Source organism: Geotrypetes seraphini, chromosome 16 (assembly GCF_902459505.1).
Source record: "Geotrypetes seraphini chromosome 16, aGeoSer1.1, whole genome shotgun sequence".
NCBI classification, from domain to species: Eukaryota; Metazoa; Chordata; class Amphibia; order Gymnophiona; family Dermophiidae; genus Geotrypetes; species Geotrypetes seraphini.
In genome coordinates this window covers 32844843-32869758 of record NC_047099.1, presented here as the reverse complement: position 1 = coordinate 32869758, position 24916 = coordinate 32844843, and the positions used below count along the sequence as shown (strand labels likewise).

At 45.0% G+C, this 24916-nt stretch overlaps 1 protein-coding gene across 3 annotated transcripts in view; it reads right to left on the bottom strand.

The window, feature by feature from the left end:
• Positions 1–24167, bottom strand: part of EPHB4 (EPH receptor B4) — an 89698-nt gene extending 65531 nt beyond the window's left edge. For 2 of the 3 annotated variants that reach the window (XM_033925052.1, XM_033925054.1), the window contains exon 1: positions 23459–24167. In XM_033925052.1, the coding sequence (XP_033780943.1) occupies positions 23459–23519 (61 nt within the window). In that variant the 5' untranslated portion in view covers positions 23520–24167. The remainder of the gene's footprint in view (positions 1–23458) is intronic. The other variant, XM_033925053.1, reaches the window with a different exon arrangement.
• Between the last annotated feature and the right edge of the window lie 749 nt (positions 24168–24916).

Here is a 24916-nt window from a genome sequence, read left to right as displayed (position 1 = left end):
AAGTCAAATTTCACCAGAAAATAATAAGCTTTTATTAATTATGACAGGGGTTGCCATTCAACATATAACTAACAATTGGAAAAATTACAACAACCTAAATTACACATTTTGGTGGAATACAATATGTCATATTTTTAAAATGGAAAGAACAATAGCAATACAAAAGGGGACATATAATAAATTTATAAAAATATGGGGGCCATTGACAAAATACTGTAATGAATAAATAATATGATGTTTTCTTCTTCTTTTCTTTTAAGGATTTTTTTTTTTTTTAATGACACACATAAAGGGGGGGTAAGAAAAATTAATTTATACATAGTATGTTATAATATATTATACAAAATGTAACGTATGAATAAAAGGTAATAAAAGGGTGAGGGGAGGGAAATGGGACAAAAATTGTTTAGATTATATTGTATTAGATATAAAAAAAGTTATTGAATATTTATCAATTGTATTCTAATATGTTGTATACTTTTTATAAAAATTTGAAAATTAAAATATTATATTAAAGTAATGAAAGGGAGGGGGGAGGGTGAGGGGGAAAATCAAATTCAGATATATAATGTATTAGATATAAAAGTGATAATATGCATTTATCAATTGTAATTTATTATTATGTACACTTTATGAAAAATTAGAAAATAAAAAATAATGGAAAAAAAAAAAAAAAAAAGAAGAAGATTGTAAAAACCCATGTATAGGCCGCAACCTAGGGGAAATACGGTAATGTCTTATAGTATAACGAGTTTTACCTCATGCAAAGTTGTCATTTCTTTAATAAGACATTACCTATTTTTGGCCCTCCAAGTACCTACAACTCCAAAATGTGGCCCCGCATAGGGTTTGAGTTTGAGACCACTGCTCTATGGCACCAAGGCAAAGCTGTCACCCTGTCCTAGTTCTGGCCTGGGCACTCTCCCCTGTTCAGTCTTTAGGTATTTCTGTGACAATCAGGGCTGGTATTTAAAACATGCTGAGGCTCAGGACAGAAATTTAGCTTGGGACCCCCAAAACCCACCAAAGGCTGTATTTTCTTCAGCTTCAGGCAACTTTGGGTGTGAGGGGTGAGTCCCCTGGAGTCACAGGTGGGGGGGGGGGGGGGGAAGTCCCCTGGAGTCTCGGGGCCCAATGTAATTCTCCTATTTGCACCCTCTAACTCTGGTCAGCGAAACCCAGCATTTTTGCTTAAAGGCATTAACAATTTTCTGTCAAAGACAATAAAAAGTGTTTTATATGCAGCCTGTGACCATTTTCTCACACTAAAACTCTCAAACAGTCACTTAACAGAACCACCTCCCCAATTAAGGAAGCCATTTGTCATGCTGTGCGCGGGTCTCCAACACAACTCCACCCAGACATGACCGCTAGTTTAAGAGATTCTGAAAAGTGCCTCTGGGCTGGGATTGCTTCTGTTCTACATTCCTGAAGGTGCGAGTGTGTGTGTGTTTTTTTTACACAAAAAACACAGAGGATCGGGTATCCACGTAAATCCCACATTTGCCCACTGGGTTCCTGGACTCAAATACTTTTGCCTCGTTTATGACCCAGAAATAAAGAGACCCGGGACATTTCAAGAGACCCAGGAGATGTCATTCACAGGACAAATTAGACTGAGAAGTCGATGGTCCTCCCTTCCTTCATAGAAACATAGAAGATGACGGCAGAAAAGGGCCACGGCCCCAATAAGTCTGCCCACTCTAATGAACCACCCCCTAACTTCTTCCTTGAAGTGATCCCACATGCTTATCCCATTTTCTCTTAAAATCCAGCATGCTGCTGGCCTCAATTACCTGAAGTGGAAGACTATTCCAATGATCAACCACCCTTTCAGTGAAGAAATACTTCCTGGTGTCACTATGAAATCTCCCACCCCTGAGTTTCAACGGATGTCCTCTTGTTGCCGTAGGTCCTTTAAGAAAAAAAGATATCCTCTTCTACCCGTGACATATTTGAACGTCTCAATCATGTCTCCCCTTTCTCTACGTTCCTCGAGTGAGTATAGCTGCAACTTACCCAGCCGTTCCTCATACGGGAGATCCTTGAGTCCTGAGACCATCCTGGTGGCCATTCGCTGAACTGACTCAATTCTCAGCACATCCTTTTGATAATGTGGTCTCCAGAATTGTACACAATATTCCAGATGAGGTCTCACCATGGATCTGTACAACAGCATTATAACTTCGGGCTTCCGGCTGACGAAACTTCTTCGGATACAACCCATCATTTGTCTAGCCTTGGATGAAGCTTTCTCCACTTGATTGGCAGTCTTCATGTCTTCACTAATGATCACTCCCAAGTCTCGTTCTGCTGCAGTTCTTGCTAAGGTCTCATCATTTAGGGTGTAAGTTCTGCATGGATTTTTGCTGCCAAGTTGCATGACCTTACACTTTTTGGCATTAAAACTTAGTTGCCAAGTTGAGGAACAATGTTCCAGTACAAGTAGGTCCTGTGTCATACAGTCGGGCACTGTGCTTTTGCCTACTATGTTGCATAGTTTGGCGTCATCGGCGAATAATGTAATTTTACCTTGAAGCCCCTGAGCCAGGTCCCTTACGAAGATATTAAATAGGATCGGACCCAAGACCGAGCCCTGCGGCACTCCACTGATCACTTCCGACGTTTCGGAGAGAGCACCGTTCACCACCACCCTCTGAAGTCTACCTCTGAGCCAGTCTTTTACCCATGCAGTTAATGTTTCTCCTAATCCCATCAAACTCATCTTGCTCAATAACCTGCGGTGTGGGACACTATCAAAAGCCTTACTGAAGTCCAAGTATACAATATCCAGGGACTCCCCCATATCCAGCTTTTTAGTTACCCAGTCAAAGAAGCTGATCAGATTGGATTGACAGGACCTTCCCTTTGTAAATCCATGTTGATGGGGATCTCATAGATTCTCATCGTTCAGGATCGTATCTAATTTGTGTTTGATTAGTGTTTCCATAATTTTGCTCACTATCGATGTGAGACTCACAGGTCTGTAATTTGCAGCCTAAACTAAAGTAAACCTTGGGTTTGTATACTGCAACATCTCTACATTCGAAAAGCTCGACACGGTTAACAAGGATTAGGGTAGAAAGGAACTCCAGTGAAGGGAAAAGGCAAAATGAAGAGAAAATTTAGGACAGAGTAACCAGAGAGAGGAAGAGTTACATTTTTGAAAATAACCAGGTTTTCAGATGTTTTCAGATGCATCTGCGCATGCTCAAGGCCTTCTAATTCTCCCTCTCGCCGAGATTCTCGCCATTTTTGGCCAGTGTGCCTGTCATGATTAGATTGTAAGCTCCTATGAGCATGGACCATCTCTTTTTTTTTTTTTTTTTTTGTAAAACTTTATTAGTTTTCAATTATTAACAGTGCAATACAGTGAATTTAAACATAAATGAATCAAACAAAAGCACTTTAAATAGACAAATATTTCAACAACAAACATTTTCACCCCCCTCCTCCCCTTAACTAATGAAAATAAAACCACATGTCTAATTTCAATAAAATAGATATAATGAATAACAATTATAATGTTTTCCCATCTCCCTCCCTCCCACCCTGGATGTATAAGGAGGACAGACCACGCACGGACCATCTCTTATATGTTTAATGTACAGCACTGCACGCGTCTCGCAAACTTTTCCAAGCCACGACACACCAAACTGGCGGGTCTCTGCACATGCACGGATGGCGATACGATGGAGTCGCGGGCATGTGTGGCATCATCACGCCGACGTACGGACAGTGCCCTGCGCTTGTTAACCCTAAAACAACTACACCAGTGGGAAGGTGCAGAGAGCAGGAGAGGCGCCGGCGAGGAGGGGCGCCAGCTGACTCGCCTACATGAGGTGCCTCTCGCAGTACACCCGAAGCGTGCCACCGCACACCGTTTGCGATACACCGCTCTATAGAAATAATAAATAGTAGTAGGCGTCGGTGGCCTAGCGAAGGTGAGAGTCGCCCGGGGGTGCCCCTTCCCCAATCCCCCCCCCTGCTGTGTGCACATACCCCCTTCCCTTTCCCCGTATCTCTGTTCACCGCCGTAAGCAACATGCTCCTTGCGACCCCGTCGGCTCTCGCTCCGACGTCACTTCCAACGTCTAGCACCCTAGGAAGTTACGTCGGAGGAAGAGCCGACTCTGATGCAAGCGGCAGGTTGGGGGTTGCTGCTCGGGCTGGGAACATAGTAAATGGCGGCAGATAAAGACCTGAATGGTCCATCCAGTCTGCCCATTAGTTATACATGATTAAATTAACCTGTCTCTTCTTTGATATTTCTGGGTCGTAGACTGTAAAATCCACCTGGTATTGTCCTAGGTTCCAACTGCTGAAGTTGACATCTAATCAAGCCATTGTGACATCACTGCTGAGGTTGGCTCTTAGGCATTGGTGGAATGAGGTATTATGACATCACAATCTCAGCTCTGGAATGTTGCTACTCTTTGGGTTTCTGCCAGGTAACATAGTAACATGGTAAATGGCGGCAGATAAAGACCTGAACGGTCCATCCAGTCTGCCCATAAGTTATACTCCTTAAAAATACATGATTAAATTAACTTGTCTCTTCTTTGATATTTCTGGGTCGTAGACTGTAAAGTCCAACTGGCATTGTCCGAGGTTCCAAATGCTGAAGATGCCATCAAAGCTCACTCCAGCCTATCCAACCATCCCGTTGTTTGCAGGACATCTACCGTAAAGTGTGGCCAGTAACATCCTCAGATTCCAAATTAGTGGAGTTCCCATTGATGCCCTTCCCAGCCCATCCCACACCAAATCACCATAAATGGGACATAGACCATGCAAGTCTGTTCTGTAAGATGAAATATAGGATCTGAGATCGGCTGAGGGAGGAGGAGTGGCGACTGTTGAGTGCACAGTGCTAGTCACTGATGTATTCCACGGTCTGGTCTATTTTCTTGGCTATAATGATGTTTGTCGTCGCGGCGACTTGTATGTTTCAAGCAATATTTGGTATGTAAGGGTGCAATTTGTTTTATAGTGTGTTCATGTCGATGGGACTTGTAACCAGTGCTCCCTCTAAGCGGGCGGGTGTTGTGAGCAAAATTTTTTTCGCTGTGCGCTAAAAATATCGGGCGCCAGCAAGTTATGAGCCAACTCGCCCGATTCTCCTCTCGCCGCCCTGCCCGCCGTGCGCTGTGACGTGAAACTTGTGCGCTGGATGTAATATTTTGTGCGCCAGCGCAGCTTAGAGGGAACACTGCTTGTAACTCGCCCTGGATAAGGGCTGGGATAAATAAACAAACAATACCGACCTTAGTTTTTTAATTTACATCCTTCGTTTTCTAATTAGAGATCCTCTATTTTTATCCCACACTTTTTTGAATTCCATCACCATTTTCCTCTCCATCACTTCCCTCGGGAGGGCATTCCAGGCATCTACCACCCTCTCCGTGAATAACAATTTCCTAACATTGCTCCTAAGTCTTCCTCCCTGCAACCTCAAATTAATCCCTCTAGTTTTATCATTTTCTCTGGAAAAGATTTGGTTCTACGATTAATACCTTACAAGCAGTTAAACGTCTGAATCATAATATCTCCCCTGTCCCTCCTTTCCTCCAGAGTGTACATATTCAAGTCTTCCAGTCTCTTCTCAAACTTCTTTTGGTTCAAACCCCTTACCGTTTTCGTCGCCTTCCTCTGAACCGTCGCTTCAAGTCTTTTTATATCCTTTGCCAGATACGGCCTCCAAAATTGAACACAATACTCCAAGTGCGGCCTCACCAACGACCTATACAGGAACATCAACACCTCCCTTCTTCTGCTGGTTACTCCTCTTTCTATACAGCCTAGCATCCTTCTGGATACAGCCACTGCCTTATCACACTGTTTAGATGCCTTGAGATCCTCAGACACAATCACCCCAAGGTCCCTCTCTCTGTCAGTGCTTATCAGCCTCTCGCCTCCCAGCACATTCGGTTCCCTCGAATTTCTACCCCCCAAATGCAACACTCTGCATGTCTTTGCATTGAATTTTAGTTGCCAGACGTTAGACCATTCTTCTTTTTGCAGATCCTTTTTCATGTTTTCCACTCCCTCCGGGGTGTCCATTCTGTTACAAATCTTGGTATCATCTTACCTTCTAACCCTTCAGAAATGTCGCTCACAAACATAGTGCACAGAATCGGTCCCAGGACCGATCCTTGAGGCACTCCACTACTCACCTGTCCCTCCTCTGAGCAAATTCCATTAACCACTACCCTCTGGCGTCTGTCTGTCAACCAGTTTCTACTCCAGCTCACCACTTTGGGCCCTAACTTCAGCCCATGGAGTTTATTTAAGAGCCTCCTATGAGGAACGTTAAAGAGGTAAGAGGGAACGGAAGAGGTGTGGGCACACAGCAGCAGGAGGGAGAGGGGGAAGGAGTAGAATGGGATGGAGAAGAGGGCAGGGCAGGGGCACCAGCTCCCCGGGTGCCTATCACCCTCGCTATGCCACTGCTTGCACAGGGTCACAAGGAGCTGCAGCGGAAATCAAACCCAGTTCCCCAGCCCACTGCACTAACCATCAGGCCATTCCTCCACTGCTGGACAAAGCTATCTGATGCTCAGTGTCTCCCCTGGGGTTTTTCACTGCTCATGAAATGTGTTTGATGTTCACAATGCAGAGGTTAGCTTATGCAAAGGGGAGGGACATGCCTCTGGACTCTGAAAACATGCCCTTGCTTGGGGGGGGGGTGTCTTTGACACACATGTATGGTATATAGAAAACATCGCAAAACAGATACCAGCTGTGCTCCTGGGATGCCCTTGGTAGGCAACTCACCGCCCTTCATAGCCACCCTTGATGACAAGCTTCCCTCTCTTCCCAGTTCCAGATGTGCAGCCCCTCTCCACTGAGAAAAAAGGGCCTGGGACCTAATTCCAGATGTTTGTTCCCATCTGAGATTTATTTCTGCAACTTTCTCCATTCCTCTCCAAAGGGCTTTGGCTCCCTCCTACTCCCATGCCACCCCCCGCCGATTCCTAACCGCGTCAGCCAACTGTGCACTTGGCGGGAAGTCCATAATGCACACCCGTGCGCCCTGTGGCAATCAACGTCTGTTTATCAACACACATGCCACATCACAGGAAACAGAAACATTCAGAATGAAAGCCAAATCACTAGCTTAGAAAGAAAGTCCTTTCAAAAGCACAAAAGTAAAGATTAAAAAAAAAAACCAATACAAAAACATTTCTGCCAAGCTTCTCAGGAGCTTCCCTAATTCTGCTGCAGGAAGAGGGTAAACAGGGTGTGGAGAAGAGTCTCAAAATCTGATTTATTGAAACTTTCTTTTTTTTTTTTTTAATTATCTTTCTTCTTTTTTTTTCCAATTCTTTATTCATTTAATAAAAAACTTACAATAAGTGTAACAGCATTTATAGCATTTAAAATTCAAATACAACACTTAATATTCTTATATACCTTATTTAATGTTCAAATTTTTAAAAAAAACCTTACCCCTTACCCCCATCCCCCCATCCTGGATATGCATTTTCTTTTTCTTTTTTTTTTAAATTCTTTATTCATTTTATAACTGACAAACAAGTGATTAATATTAAAATATTACATTACTAATAAAATATACAGCACTTGACATTCTTATACATATAATCCATTAACCCTTTCAGGACCATAAGGATCGTAGGCCAATTTTTGTGGTTTTGACGACATTTTTATGGTAAAAAGGGCTTGCAGATGCCAAAAAATTGATTTTTTTTGTGAAATATCATTATTTTTTTTTTAAAAAATCACACTTCTGGCTTATGGACAGTGTGGCAAGTGAATCTTCTCGTTAATCTGGCAACGACGCTAATGAATGAATGTCGGAACCAGTTTGTTTACATAAAGGCAGTATCATATGGAATCCGTACATATCAAATTTAGAACTGTAGACTATCCCAATCAAAATTTATAGGATTTTAAAGTTATGGGACAAATATGTCCCTTGGTCCTGAAAGAGCTACAGTAGAAATTATAACCCTTTCCCCCCACCCAACAATTCTTCAACAGAAATCCAATCATTAAATAAAAATATTAATCATCCAATTTCCCCCCCTCCCCCCAATAAAATACATGTATCCATCAGAAAGGAAAACGATGTTCATTCATTACAAAAATTCTCTAATGGCCCCTAGATCTTTATAAAGTTGTTATAATTACCTTTCTGTATAGCAATTGCTCTTTCCATTTTAAAAATGTGACAAAGTGAATTCCACCAAAAAGAATAATTAAGATTTGTATAATTTTTCCAATTAGCCGTAATGTGCTGAATTGCCACCCCTGTCATTATTAATAGAAGTTTGTTATTATAAGATGAAATTTGACTTTTTTTCCTCATAGCCATGCCAAACAGAATAGTATCATAAGACAAAGCAACATGATATGCATTTTCAAGGGAAAAAGAGAAAAAAGAAAAAGAAATATTCAATCTATACAAATTGAAGGCATCTTTTAAAACTGTTTTTGGTAGTATAACTATGTCAGTAGCGTTGCCAGCCCTGCAATTTAGGGGGGGACCGGCCAGTCTGGGGACGTTTTGGCACTTAAGACGCTTGTAAACGGTCTAAGCTTAGAACATCCAAGTCTACCCAGAGCATGCCTCCCTTGGATGCACAGAAGATAGAATGGCTCACAAGAAGTCCAGAAAGACGATTTCAAAAATCGGCCCTTGGTTGTCCTGGTGATTACGACGTCCAAGTGCTGATTTATGACATTTGGGGGGGACTTCTCAGAGTTTTGAAAATGCCAGAGTTTTGAAAGTGCCAGAGTTTTGAAAATGCTGGGTCTTGGCTGGGTAACTACATCAATGGAGCCACCCTGACCAATGGCGCCTTTCGGAGAGTAATTAAAACTGCACTGTTTGACAGATTTACCTCCTAAACAGAAGCTACACTAAATTTATATTTTCCTTCTGTCTGTTTCTTGTGTAATATGTTGTACTTTCACTATTTGCATTTTGTAACTCGCTGATTGTCCAGCTCTCTTCAGTGTGAACCGCCTAGAAGTCATCTGACTATGGCGGTATAGAAGAATAAAATTATTATTATTATTATATTACCACAAGGGAGCCACACAATCATAAAATTGTACTTATCTTTTCATATCCCTCTCAGCCGTCTCTTCTCCCAGACGAAGAGCCTTATGAGAAGCGTTCCGTCCCCATAATCATTCTGATTGCCATTCTTCAATTTTTTTTCTGATTCTACTATAACTTTTATGAGATACACCCCCTAATTCTATAAAAAGTGTCACAAATTGCGCATACAATTTTGGTCACGTATCCAAACTGCGCACCCAATTTAATTGAACAAGTTAACCAGCACCGGTAATTAGCATTTTAACAAGCAATTATTGGCATTAATTAAAATCAATTAAGATCTGTGTGCATAAATCTAGGCGCAGGGTCGGCACCAAAATTTTACGCGTGGTTCAAAAAAAAGGGGGGGGCACAGAAACGAGCGGGTCATGGGTGGACTGGGGACATTCTTCTCAGTCACGTGAAATTACAGGACACGGGGCTCCGCCCCTCAGTTTAGGCGCCCGGCCTTTGCTCCAGGTTTTCCTTGGTGCGAAGGGTCATGCCTAAATTTAGCTGCGGATCCCGGACTTAAGCACTTTCTATAAACCAGGCCCAACTTTAAGCGCGACTTATAGAATAATGCTTTTTTTAGGCAGCGACTTAATGTGCGCCATAGATACATTTCGCCCACAGTGACCCGAACTGTACACAATACTCAAGGTGAGGTTGCATCAATGCACCGTGGAGCGATATAGAGGCATTATAATACTCGGTATCATATTTTGTATCTTCACTCCAGTTATTGCAACAAGTCTTGAACGGGACGGAAGAACTGAAGGGAGCAGAAAGGGCGGCAGAACTTAGTGAATGAGCAGACTGTGTGACCTTTATTTGCCATCGTTTTTTCTGTTTTTATCAGTGATGCCCTCCGCCCCCCCCCCTCCCCCACTACTGGAGAGTATCCCAGCCTCAGGACTCTTTAGAAAAGTTTTGGGGTCATCCAAGGTACTGGATAGCGGGTGGCTATGAGGTACAGTATAGCGCAGTGGTCTCAAACGTGCAACCCAGGGACCGCATGCGGCCCGCCAGGTACTATTTTGAAGCCCTCGGTATGTTTATCATAATCACAAAAGTAAAATAAAACAGTTTCTTGATCGTATGTCTCTTTAGCTATAAAATGACAATATTATTATTAAGACTTAGCCAAAAGGAAAGATTTATAAACTATAAAGAAATTTTTACCTCATGCAAAATTGTAATTTCTTTAACAAGACATTAACTATTTTTTTTCTGAGGCCCTCCAAGTACCTACGAATCCAAAATGTGGCCCTGCAAAGGGGTTGAGTTTGAGACCACTGGTTTAGCGGGGTGGATATGAGTTACTGGATAGCGGGTGGATACGAGGATATGCAGAATTTGACAGTTTTGCAGTGGGAGAGTGCTGTTTGGAGTGTTACGATGACGATGGCTGTTGCAATATTGTGTTACATGTTTTTCAGTTGGTAGTGATGCTCTGTATTTTTTTGGAAACCGCCTTGAACATGTATTTGCTTGGGCAGGTTAAAGAAAGATTAGATAATAACCCAAAGATCAAATGCTTGCTGTATGCAGACAACCTGATCGTTTATTCTCTATCCCAGACCTGCTAGGGACCTCCCTACTAATCTTGCGCCCTACAGGCGAGTTTGGAAAAGAAAATAACAACAAGTTTCTAGGAAGAGTTGATACAATCGGAGATTCTGCCAAGAAGCAAAACACCGCAGGGACATTCTAGACCAGACCGAATACCAAGGGAGTGCTCACTGAACTTTCTGTGGTTGCAAAGCCATTTTAGTTGTCCCGAGACAAGTTTCAACTTTATTTACGCTCGATATGCCGCTTCAGCTACCAACGCAGTGTACGTTGTACAAAATTTAAGGAGTGGAATTGTCCTAAAAAGACTGGTGAACACAAGCTGTTATGAAAATGGCCTTTAGTCATCCAATGGTTCAAATGACTTTATTCATCCAATAACACAATGACTCGAAATGTACAGGTTTCGGCCTAGCCGGCCTGCTTTAGGAGTTGGAATGCTTTCTAACAGTGCTTGGAGCTAAAAGGGTCCGGGCGTTCCAAAGTCGAAAAAAAAATTTAAAACATAAGTAAAAATGGGGAAATGACAACCAAGAATATAAGATATAACAGGGAATATTGTCTGGTATGTGGCCTTTGTCCGAGTCTTATATGTGCTTAATTTTAACTATAAATCTCGTAAGCATCATTAAAGAGAAAGGTTTTCAGGCCGGACTTAAATTTACTAGGAGCTAAAGAACAGCTTAATGGTTAGTGCTGCGAGCTGAGAAACTGAGGAATTGGGCTCAGTTTCCCGCTGCAGCTCATTGTGACCCTGGGCAAGTCAATTACCGGTAACCTCCCCTGCCCCAGGTTCAAAACTTAGACTGTGCATCCACCAAGGACAGAGAAAGCACTTGTATATAATATATGTCATTTCCTTTGGCTGCACCACAGAAAGGCAGAACAGTATATCAAACCCATAATCCAAAGACGCAAGTCCCAGCCCTAGCAGGCTGCCAGTGGCAGTACTCCCGGCCATTTTGAGATTGGAGCCAGCATGGGTAGAATTGATCACCGGTCCATGCTGGCTCCAATCTCAAAATGGCTGCTGCGACCTCTGTACACAAGTAGCCAGCAGTCGGACAAACTTGGATCACATTTCAAGTTTGGCACAACAAATCTGGCACTTTAAAGCTAAGTGGACAAGCTGTTTGGGCACAGGACATTAAGGGCCTGATTCTCCAAAGTGCGTCCCGATTTTAGGCAGCTGTAGGCGTCCTACAGCTGTCTAATCAGCCAATCGGGATGCACGTTTTTTTAAAAAAATGCTCCCCAGGCAGGCCGCCTATATTGAAGGCGAGGCCCGCAAGACACCTAGGCCCTGATTCTGTATAGGACGCCCGGGAGAGGCGTCCTATTCAGAATCGGCCTACACTAAACCCCGATTCTGTAACCGGCGTCCATGTTACAGACGCTGGTTAGAGAATCTGGTTAGATTAGACAGGGCCCACTACACTTATTGCGGCAAGGGATCTCTCTGCCGCTATAAGTATAGCGGGCCGCAGCCCCTGACTGATCGCTGGCAGGAGGGTGCCCAAACCCTCCTGCCAGAAGATGCCCCCCCCCCCGACACTACCGACCGCCCCCCCCCCCCCGACATTACCAATCTCCCTCCCACTCCGACACTACCGATTGCTGGCAGGAGGGTGCCCAATCCCTCCTACCCAAAGACGCACCCTCCCCCCCAGCGCTAACAACCCCCAAATCTCCACCCCACCAAACTAACCTTTTTTTAAAGCCAGACGGTTCTTGCCCGTCCAGCCGGCAGGCCTGCCTCGTCGAAATGAGGCGGGACCGCCCCTTCCCGGCCCATCCCACCGAAGCCTAAGGCCTGATTGGCCCAGGCTCTAGAAGCCTGGACCAATGAGGCCTTAGGCATAGCGGGTCCACCCATCCCAACTTAATCTAAGGCCTGATTGGTACTAGTGACCTGGATTGACCACCGTGAGAACGGGCTACTGGGCTTGATGGACCATTTGTCTGACCCAGTAAGGCTATTCTTATGTTCTTATTTAAAATAGAATAGGGTAGACTGCTACAGATCCCTGTACAGGAACTACACACTAGTAAATACCTCCCATTGGTCAATCCTGCAGAACACAGTGGCGTAGCGAGGATGAGAGGCGCCCGGGGCTTTCATCTCCGCCCTCCCCCGTTCCTTTCCCGATGTCCCTCCTGCCGTGCACACACCCCTTCCCTTCCCCCGTACCTCTAGTTGTTCACTGCCACGAGTAACAGCTTCAACGTTCTCCTCGCGACCCCAGCGGCTCTCCCACGTCACTTCCTATGTGCGGCATGTTGACGTTGTTGCTCCCGCTGAGCAACCAGAGGTACAGGAGGAAGGAAAGGAGTGGATCGTACATGGCATGGGAAGGAGTGGGTAGAGGCTCTCCTTCACGTCAAATTAGAAACATGCAGGAAAAACCGAAGTGGGAAACCACAAGAAGCCAGGCTCTGCCTGCAGGGCAACGGTGGAGAAAGAGAAAGGCATTTCCTCCTATACTGTGTAAAATTCAAAGACAGTAGAGGTGCACATTTCTCAAAACTGACAGAGAAAATAAAAGACTTCCTAGAAAAGAATGAGCGGGGGGGGGGGGGGGGGGGGGGAGTGTTAAAAAGAAAACCTCCATCTAATCCTGGGAGAAAACAGGAAATACAACAGCAGAAAGCGTCATCACCTGCCAAAAACATGAACTGAACAGAAACCATCAGGACCAGCCCCAGAATGCTGAATTCTCTTTGAGCTAAGATTCACTAAGCTCACTGATCACAACAGAATGCTAGGAATGATTAAGAAGGGGATCACGAACAGATCGGACAAGGTTATCATGCCGCTGTACCGGGCCATGGTACGCCCTCACCTGGAGTACTGCGTCCAGCACTGGTCGCCATACATGAAGAAGGACACGGTATTACTGGAAAGAGTCCAGAGAAGAGCGACTTAAATGGTTAAGGGGCTGGAGGAGTTGCCGTACAGTGAGAGATTGGAGAAACTGGGCCTCTTCTCCCTTGAAAAGAGGAGACCGAGAGGGGACATGATCGAGACATTCAAGATAATGAAGGGAATCGACTTAGTAGATAAAGACAGGTTGTTCACCCTCTCCAAGGTAGAGAGAACGAGAGGGCACTCTCTAAAGTTAAAAGGGGATAGATTCTGTACAAACGTAAGGAAGTTCTTCTTCACCCAGAGAGTGGTGGAAAACTGGAACGCTCTTCCGGAGGCTGTTATAGGGGAAAACACCCTCCAGGGATTCAAGACAAAGTAGATAAAGACAGGTTGTTCACCCTCTCCAAGGTAGGGAGAACGAGAGGGCACTCTCTAAAGTTAAAAGGTGATAGAGTCCATACAAACATAAGGAAGTTCTTCTTCACCCAGAGAGTGGTGGAAAACTGGAACGCTCTTCCAGAGGCTGTTATAGGGGAAAACACCATCCAGGGATTCAAGACAAAGTTAGACAAGTTCCTGCTGAACTAGAATGTACGCAGGTAAGGCTTAGCAGTTAGGGCACTGGTCTTTGACCTAAGGGCCGCCGAGTGAGCAGACCGCTGAGCACGATGGACCACTGGTCTGACCCAGCAGTGACCACAAATCTAACGATTCAAAAAAGATGAGCCATTCTCAAAGAATTGCGCATGCAAATGAGGTTCACGGAGTGTCGCCAAATTTACATGGGATCAGTCGCTGGTGATAGCTTTTTGTAAACGGCCGCGTTAGGATTTACCTAAATAATTCCTTTCTATTCTGCGGTTTATGTTTTTTGGTAAATGACTAGCGTTAGGAAGAATTTTATTGTTTTGATATAGCTTATGAAATGACTTGTTTTTTTTTGTCATTTGCGATATTGTTTTAATTATGCACGTTTGATTGCAACTCACTCGGAATCGTTGGATGGTTGCGAGTAATACATTTTTTAAAATAAATACATGGTGATCAGTTCATACGCAGAATAGGCCATGGAAAAGAGGCATGGGGGGGATAGGAAGGGTGGAGAATTACCAGCAAATGCCACGCCATCGCGTTAATCATAGGCGTGCCAGTGCTATTGGATGGAGGGGAAGGGAGGGGAGGTGCAATCGTTGGCTTTCAACAAGCGTGAATTTATTTATTTTTTAAATTTATATGCCGCCAGGAATCTCAGCGGTTTCCAAAGTAACACACATAAGACGCGCCTTTAATATACACCTGTAATATACGTGCTCAAGTTGCGTACTTTTGAGATTTTTTTCCCCTTCACTATGGAATCCTTTTATTAAGGTGTGCTAACTGATTTAACGCATGCAAAATGCTAAGGCGCCCGTAGAGTATAATGGATGACTTAGCATTTAGGCCCGGATTCTGTAAACTGCATCCCAACTGTAGGCAGCTGTAGTCGTCCTATAGTTGTCTAACCAGCCAATCGGAATGCATGTTTTATTTTAAAAAATGCTTCCAGGCAGGCCGCCTATATTTAAGGCACCTCCGGGAGCCTAGGGAGGCCCGCAAAACCGCCTAAGCTTGCCTAAGGCTAGGCATAGCCTTAGGTAAACCTAGGCGACCGAACGTATCTCCCTAGGCCAGTAGGAGACATGTACAATATAGGCCAGCAAAATGCTAGCCTACATTGTAAGTAGACGCGGCCGCTACACTTATCACACTGTCACGATAAGTATAGCGGCCGTGGCTGCCAGTCTCCCCCCAAACGATCACGGCAGGAGGGAGCCCAATCCATCCTGGAGGGTGCCCAATCCCTCCTGCCAGACCCTCCCAATGAACCCCCCTCCAGGCCCCCCCAATAAAAAAACCCAACCCCCCTCCCCGGACCCTCCCCCAGGCTCACCTTGAACTTTGACCAGACGGACGGGTCTTCCCACCGTCCGGCACGCACGCACATCTCCGTCAAAATGAGGCGGGCCCGCCCCTCTTGGCCCATCCCACAGGATCCTGAGGCCTGATTGGCCCAGGCGTCTAAGGCCCCTCCTAAGGGAGTCTGCAGGGCCTTGCAGATATCCACTTATGGCAGATTCAGTCATGGGGCGCAAGTGACGAGCCACAATTGTTCTGCCCACAATTGCCAGGGTGCATTTGTCGGAGTGCAATTATGCACAGATTTGTTAGTGTACCAGTTAAAAAAGCAGCCGGGTCCATAGGAGCCAGCTCTTTGGGTGCTATTGATGCTTGATCACCTCCGATACTGAGCAAGCTCCTTGGCTGTGTCCAGGAAGGGATAATTTCCATCGAGTTTAGCACCCCCAATTTGAAAAGATGGCTCCTATGGACTAGGCAGTACAGGAGGTGCTCCAGGTGTCTCCTCCTCGTGTTGCATAATTGGGGCAAAGAAGGGGAAAACAAATGGAGGAAAGCCACCAACGCCTGCGCCAAATTCCGCAGAGCAAGCACAGAACTCCGCTCAAATTCTCTATTTTGCAGTTGTTCAAAATTCTTCCAGGGTTTGGAGTACACGTGTTAAACTTTATGTTTGCCTGTGACTAGAAGAGGCGAGAAGAGGCGAGCAGGAGTTTCAAAGGAGCAAATTCCCTAACCGCTTTCTTTCATTAATGTGTCAAATTTCCTATGCTTCAGAAGCTGGAACCGATTCGTCCATAGAAATGTGCTGGGTTTTCCCTCCATGCCAAATTTGGTCCCATTCTGTTATATTTTCAGAAAGTTGATTTGCCTCCAGAGAGACAGGCAGACAATGTGAAATAAAAGGGAATCCGTTCCAGCTGCAGTATCAGAAATGGTATGGGGCAACTAAGTCACAGCATCCTGGCTACTGGGATGAGCACACAGGTACGTAACTCAGCTAGCCCTGATCCAAGCATGGCCTAAGCAAGAGGTAGGCAATTCCGATCCTGGAGAGCCGGAGCCAGGTCAGGTTTTCAGGATATCCACAATAAATATGCATGAGATAGATTTTCATCTCAAGGAGGCAATGCATGCAAATCCATCTCATACATATTCATTGTGGATATCCTGAAAACCTGACCTGGCTCCGGCTCTCCAGGACCGGAATTGCCTACCCCTGGCCTAAGCCCAGATTCACTTCTGCTAAAGCAGGGGTGTCAAAGTCCCTCCTCGAGGGCCGCAATCCAGTCGGTTTTTCAGGATTTCCCCAATGAATATGCATGAGATCTAGTTGCATGCACTGCTTTCATTGTATGCTAATAGATCTCGTGCATATTCATGGGGGAAATCCTGAAAACCCGACTGGATTGCGGCCCTCGAGGAGGGACTTTGACACCCCTGTGCTAAAGCATTTCAAAAGAAGAAGAAGAAGAAGAAACCTTCCCTTTTTGAGGCCAGAAAGTCTGCAGGAGCAAACTGCAGCGGAAACCTTGAAGCTGCTGGGATTTCTGAAACCAATCGCCCGAGCTCTGGACTTACACCAGAAAAGGAAGGAAAGGTGGACAAAACACCTTCCTGGTTGAAATAATGGTCAGATTCACAAAGAATCTACTGGTCTTCCGATACACTTAGCAGAGCTTTCCCTAGCATAGAGGGCCACATTTCGGGTCTTCCACTTTTTCTCCACACTATTTTGTTGCATGCATATTTGGGATAAGCTGGAGTTGTCTAATCAGCGCCGTGGCTCGTGCAGGAAACATTAAAGGAGGTACGCGGGAAGGGCGTGGTGGGGGGGCGGAGGACAGGTGCTTGCGCCCTTTACAAAGAACGTGCCCGGGGAGGACGCCAGTGTGTCTAATGGCTAGATCTGTGCGCTAAGAACCAGAAAGGCCCCTGTTCAAATCTCATTGGTGCTCCTTATGATCAGGTACAAGCTTAACCCCCCCACCCCCGCTTTTACTGAGCCAATTAGTGCAGCAGCCCTTGGTAATCGCACCGAAGCCCATTGGGAATTAATAGCCTTCGGTACCACTGCCGCATGGCTTTGTAAAAGGGGGTGGGGATTAGACATTTGTAGCAGTATTCAAATCCAAGCCAAAAGCTCCCTTTTTCGAGGCGGCTTTTAACTCCTAACTCCTACCTAGGTCCCTCTTACCATTCTCTCTCTGAGAAACTCCCCAATCCCTATATGTCCTGTTTGTCTGTCTAAATTAGATTGTAAGCTCTTCTGAGCAGGGACCGTCTAGTACATGTTAAACGCATATGTACAGCGTCGCGTGGGCCTTTCAGCGCTTTAGAAATGATAAATAGTAGATTCGGTTTTTAGCACATCCCCAAGAAATATGCACGAGACTGATTTGCATATACTGCCTCCTTTGAATACAAATCTATCTTTTGCATATTCATTGTGGATAGCCTGAAAACCTGCCGACTGGGATTTCCCCAGGGCAAGCTTGGGAGGAACTCCCCAATCCCTATATGTCCTGTTTGTCTGTCTAAATTAGATTGTAAGCTCTTCTGAGCAGGGACCGTCTAGTACATGTTAAACGCATATGTACAGCGTCGCGTGGGCCTTTCAGCGCTTTAGAAATGATAAATAGTAGATTCGGTTTTTAGCACATCCCCAAGAAATATGCACGAGACTGATTTGCATATACTGCCTCCTTTGAATACAAATCTATCTTTTGCATATTCATTGTGGATAGCCTGAAAACCTGCCGACTGGGATTTCCCCAGGGCAAGCTTGGGAGGAACTCCCCAATCCCTATATGTCCTGTTTGTCTGTCTAAATTAGATTGTAAGCTCTTCTGAGCAGGGACCGTCTAGTACATGTTAAACGCATATGTACAGCGTCGCGTGGGCCTTTCAGCGCTTTAGAAATGATAAATAGTAGATTCGGTTTTTAGCACATCCCCAAGGAATATGCACGAGACTGATTTGCATATACTGCCTCCTTTGAATACAAATCTATCTTTTGCATATTCATTGTGGATAGCCTGAAAACCTGCCGACTGGGGTTTCCCCAGGGCAAGCTTGGGAATCATTGCTGTAAGGCCTTCTGGGGACGGGAAAATACCCACCGTGAGCTAACCCCAGATACAACCTGCCTGCTTTTTATGTTAGCCTCCTTACTCTGGCTTCAGCTGTCCATGCAGTATTCTTGTCCCATATACCAGTGGTTCCCAACCCTGTCCTGGAGGACCACCAGGCCAATCGGGTTTTCAGGCAAGCCCTAATAAATATGCATGAGAGAGATTTGCATATAATGAAAGTGATAGGCATGCAAATCTGTTCCATGCATATTCATTAGGGGTAGCCTGAAAACCTGATTGGCCTGGTGGTCCTCCAGGACAGGGTTGGGAATCATTGCCATATACAACACTGTGATACCTGTTCATTAGGGCTCTAATTTAAAAAAATCTGTTCTTCAGCTGTCTGTGCTGTCTTCATACATGTCTGCATGTGGCTCAGATGATGAGCAGCACAGCCGCACCCTCCAATCTGTCATATAGGTGGACAAGGCGAAGCATGGACAGCCAGATTCTTTTAATGGTTTAGTACTTCTCTCCTGTTCCTTTAAGCTTCGAGGTCAGTCAGAACCAGCCTCTCTGTTGGACTCTAGACTGACGCGAACCATTGCAGTGCCACTCCGAGGCCCGGATGGGACAGGGGGAGCTACCAAGGCTCACCGTTGATAGGGAACTGGCTCCTAAATTTAGCCACAAGGTGTCACCATTTTGTAATGACTGGAACTTTCTTCTAGAGAATGACACGGGGACAAATTTTTCCCCATCCTCGCGGGAACTCATTTTCCCGTCCCGTTCTTTTTCTGTCCCTGCCCCATTCCTGCAAGCTTTGTCCTCATCTGCACAAGCCTCACGCACTTTAAAATCCTAAGTAGCAACATTCTAGAGCTCAGATTGTGATGTCATAATGCCTAAGCTCCGTCCTCATCTGCACAAGCCTCAAACCCTTTCAAATCCTAAGTAGCAACATTCTAGAGCTCAGTTGTGATGTCATAATGCCTCATTCCACCAATGTCTAAGCTCCGTCCTCATCTGCACAAGCCTCACGCACTTTAAAATCCTAAGTAGCAACATTCTAGAGCTCAGATTGTGATGTCATGATGCCTCATTCCACCAATGCCTAAGCTCCATCCTCATCTGCACAAGCCTCAAACCCTTTAAAATCATAAGTAGCAACATTCTAGAGCTCAGATTGTGATGTCATAATGCCTCATTCCACCAATGCCTAAGCTCCGTCCTCATCTGCACAAGCCTCAAACCCTATAAAATCCTAAGTAGCAACATTCTAGAGCTCAGATTGTGATGTCATAATGCCTCATTCCACCAATGCCTAAGCTCCGTCCTCATCTGCACAAGCCTCACACACTTTAAAATCATAAGTATTCGAAGTTTGTGCGGTTAAGGCTGAACTGACAAGAACGGGACAGGGAGAGGGACAGCGACAAAACTCGCGGGGACAGGGCGGTGAAATTGAGTTCCTGCGGGGACAGGAGAAAATTTGTCCCCCTGTCATTCTCTACTTTCTTTCCCCCGCCCCACCCAACACACACACTTCAAACGGTCCAAGGAATGAGCCCTGGAGCTCCACAAAAAAAAGAGCCCGAGAGATTGTCTCGATGGGTGACTATAACAATGGGCTGGATGGTCCAAGTAGTCGCCCATTCTGAGACAGTTTGCAAGGGCATGGGGAGGTAGTTGGGTAAGAATGGGTCGGAGGTAGAAAGGAGGGACTTGGTTTCCCGCCAGGAAGGGATTGGTCGAGCAAGGGGAAGCAGGGCATGATGGGAAGGGGTTTTGAGGTTGCATGCCTCCGGGGAACAGCGTGCATCCCTGTCCCTCGGAGGCAACTTTCCCGCCCACCCTCCCCTTTGGATATCGGGTTCGCTCAGGTGTTTTGGGGGGGGGTTTAGGGTTGTCGCAGCGGCGGTAACCCGAACTACAAGGCTTTGGCTCATCGGAAGATGAGAGGATATTTGGCAGTCAGGTCAGTCAGGTGACCCTGTAAGGCAGGGATCTCAAAGTCCCTCCTTGAGGGCCGCAATCCAGTCAGGTTTTCAGGATTTCCCCAATGAATATGCATTGAAAGCAGTACATGAACATGGATCTCATGAATATTCATTGGGGAAATCCTGAAAACCCGACTGGATTGTGGTCCTCAAGGAGGGACTTTGAGACCCCCGCTGTAAGGGGAAGGGCATGGTGGTCCATACCTACACCCCTAGGCTCATCAGGGGATGAGCGGTTAAGGGAAGGGAGCAAATATGGCTTGAGGTACGTGGCACAGAATAGGGGGCATGGTGATCCATGCCACCCCCTAGGCTCTTGTTGATATGGCAAGGGCAGGGGAATACGATCGTGTGTTTTGTAAAATTGCAGTGTCTTGAAGCTCGGGGTGAAGCAATTGTTCATTGCTTCTTGGTAGCCCCAATAAACAAAGCTGCGGCCTGATTATTACCATCAATAGCGTGTCTGTGTTTTTGTTTATCGTTGACATTATTGCTGAGGATATAAGGTGCATGAGTACAGCGAGGGAGTTGGTGATGGGTTAGATGGGGTGTGAGGGGACGACAACTTGGCCATTCCAGATCCATACGTCAATACCCATTTAGAAAATGCCACAAAAATATGGAGTAGAATAAGGCCAAGAATTGTAAGGATTCACTTTTAAATGCTAGGCACATAAGTTTTTGGATCTTAACTGATGCTGTTTTAAGGACGTTTCCCCCCCCCTTCCCTTATCACCTGATTTGATTCCATCACAAATTTTCCATTTTTCAAGACAATGGGTCCTAGAAGGAAGCCAGAGCGAGCACAATAGAGCGAAAAATAATTAAATCCCCGTATTTCATGCTCTGGTGGCCTTCAAGGAAAACTCTCTGTGAGACCAAAATGTAGAAAAGGGATTTTTTTTTAAAGCCCATAGAGAAAAAAAAAATCTGATTATTCCTGCCTCTTTTTCTTTCTTTAATAAGGAAAAGAAAACTGTTTCTGATACAGAAAAGGGTAAAGAAACGTGACTTATGTTTTTAAATAGCAAAATGTCATTACCTCCCTTCCCTATTGGGGTTTTGAATTTTTGTGTTTTTTTTCTACCACATTTTTCCTCAAAAGTTAAACCTGCTAAGATTTAAAAAGGAAAAGTGAAATCCTGAACGCCTTAATCTGCGGAATTTAATCCGTTTTTTGAATGAGGATTTAGGTTTACACACACACACACACACACACACAGAAACAACAAATTCTCTCCCCTTTCTCTGGGTAACCCTGGAAAGGGAACACAGAGCAATAAAAAAAAAGGTGGGGAGAGACAGAAGATAAACCAGAGGAGAGATTCCAGGCAAGGAGACAGCTTTTGAAAGATTATTAGCTAAACCATGGATAAAGAGATTCTTAAGAAAAGGAGAATTAGGGGGGTGGACACAATGAAAGATTTAAAAGAAAAAGAAAGGTTTTAAATAAGATGGGGGGGGGAAGCATGGAATGTGAGCTGAAAAGAAGAACTGTAAATGTAAAAGCATAATCATTATTATTTTACAAGAAAATATCCCTAAGGGCTCCTTTTACAAAGGTGCCTTAGGGCCTTAACGCACGAAATAACGCGCGCTAAAATGCCCCGCGTGCTAGCCGCTATCGCCTCCTTTTAAGCGGGCGGTAATTTTTCGCTAGCGCACCCTCGTAAAAGGAGCCCCGAGTCTTCTCTCTGGAAAAGCCAAATCTTCAAAAAAGCATAGCCGCCGGTCTTTTAAGAAAAACCATACACAGAAGCCGGCGGCGGTGTTTATTCTCACTTCGACATTCGGCAAAGACTAAATACAAACAAAGGTCGAAAGAGAGTTTAAAAAGATCCTCGAAGGTGCCATGAGAGAAATCACAGAGCATCCGGCGGGTAATAAGGGAAAGGTTTAGGCAAATTCACTCTTGTATCGTAAATCGGTTCTGAATTTTACCCCAGCCTTCAGATCGAGGGTCAGACACAGTGTTAGTAATTCAAGGGCAAGTCCCTTCCCCAAAGAGCTTACCACACACACTTATTGGATACATAAAGAGGACAAGTTTAGAACCAATGCCAGGAAGTTCTTCTTCACTCAGAGGGTGGTGGACACATGGAACGCACTCCCGGAGGTTGTGATAGGGCAGAGTGCGCTACGGGGATTCAAAGAAGGATTGGATAAATTCTTAAAGGATAGGGGGATTGAGGGGTACAGATACAAGTAGAAATAGGTTAGAAAGAGTATAAATAGAAGAAAAAGGGGATTATAGGGCTAAGTCAAGGAACACCTGACAGGTCATAGATCTGATGGGCCACCGCGGGTGCGAGCTGCTGGGCGCGATGGACCTCTGGTCTGACCCAGTGGAGGCAACTTCTTATGTTCTTATATACACAATTACGCTTAAAAAATAGATCCTTTGGCTTAAAAAGCCTTATATAATAATATAATGTATTGCCCTCTGCTTAGATCACCTTCTAATATATTAGAAAGGGTCAGACACAGTATTAGTAATTCATGGATAAGTCCCTTCCCCAAAGAGCTTACCACATACACTTACTGGATACAAACACAATTACGCTTAAAAATAGATCCTTTGGCTTAAAAAGCCTTATATAATAATATAATGTATTGCCCTCTGCTTAGATCACCTTCTAATATATTAGAAAGGATCAGACACAGTATTAATAATTCATGGACAAGTTCCTTCCCCAAAGAGCTTACCACACACACTTATTGGATACATACACAATTACGCTTAAAAATAGATCATTTGGCTTAAAAAGCCTTATATAATAATATAATGTATTGCCCTCTGCTTAGATCACCTTCTGTAAGGGGTTTACCAGGTCTGTACTTTTTATGAAAACACACACATTAACCAAATTCCATTTTATCTTTCACAGAAAGTGCTGTCATTTTGTCACTGCGTAAGTCACGGATAAGTAAAATAGACAACTGGCGTGCATCTTATTGTATAAGAGCCACCCACCTTCAAAAGCCTGGAAGACAGGTACCCAGAGCAGAAGCGCCCAGCAGGCTGCAGCGATCATGGTGGAAGAAGCTAAGCCAGGACTGGGGAGGGCGAGAAAAGCCTAAGCCAGGTCTTGCAAACAGATCAGAAGCTCTTTATGAGGCGAATTAAAAAAAAAGGAAACGTCCCAGAGATGAACGGCTATCCCTGGCCCAGTTCTGGATACTTTGCAAGCAGGGGATGAGCCTAGACGCGCATCGAGAGAAGTTATTTTTAAAACCCCACAAATTCCAACAGGAAAAAAAAAATTCTATATGTATATTGAGGTACTGTATATAAAACTCCTAAAACAGAGCCAACAGGCTTCCTCTGGACTTCTCAGCTACAGATCTCCTAGAAGAAAACCAGTTTTTGGTGCTCTTTCCCAGAAAAAGCAAATTTGAGACGTTCGAAGCTTAAAAATGCGCGTCCTTTAACCGCGATCTCTCATCTTCGTACCATTGAACTGAAATGCTGGGCAGCTGGAACAGGTTTTTTTAGGCTCTGGCTTTCCAAAGCCTCTCCTACTGTGCACGGAAGTTTGCAAAACACAATAAACCAAAACGTTTACAAAATAACCTCCCCCCAAAAAAGCACTTCGACTCTTCCCCCCTCTCCGCCTTAAGCCGGCTCTAAGCTTAAGTCATTTCACCCAGAGCAGAACTGGGAGAGCAAAGCTCGACGTCCAGACTTGGCAGGCGAGTCTGTTCGGGCCACGCCTCCTTCTGAATAATGCAACAGCGGAGGGGGCGGGGCTTCTGTGCATAGGGTGCTTTTGTTAAAGGGGCAGTGCTATTGATTTATGTTTGTTTGTTTGGGGGGAGAGAGTTCATAGTTGGTTCTGGCTGATTCCCTCTTCCCTGTCTTTCCAGGATAAAACAGTGTGGTTACTCTGTTAGTCCCACACAGAACTAAAGAATAACAAAAACATAAATAGTGACTAACTTAATGGTTCTTAACCCAGCCCACTTTGGGAAGGGGTAAAACAGGGATCTCAAAGTCCCTCCTTGAGGGCCGCAATCCAGTCGGGTTTTCAGGATTTCCCCAATGAATATGCATTGAAAGCAGTGCATGCACATAGATCTCATGCATATTCATTGGGGAAATCCTGAAAACCCGACTGGATTGCGGCCCTCAAGGAGGGACTTTGAGATCCCTGTGCTATGGCTAGTGCAGGGGTGGGCAACTGCGGTCCTCGAGGGCCGGAATCCAGTCGGGTTTTCAGGATTTCCCCAATGAATATGCATTGAAAGCAGTGCATGCACATAGATCTCATGCATATTCATTGGGGAAATCCTGAAAACCCGACTGGATTGCAGCCCTCAAGGAGGGACTTTGAGACCCCTGGGGTAAAACAAGGACCTCATGGATCTCAACTGCACGTCCTTAAAAATCTGCTCACCTTGGGAGGAAGTGGGGTCTGCGAGGTCCGCGGGA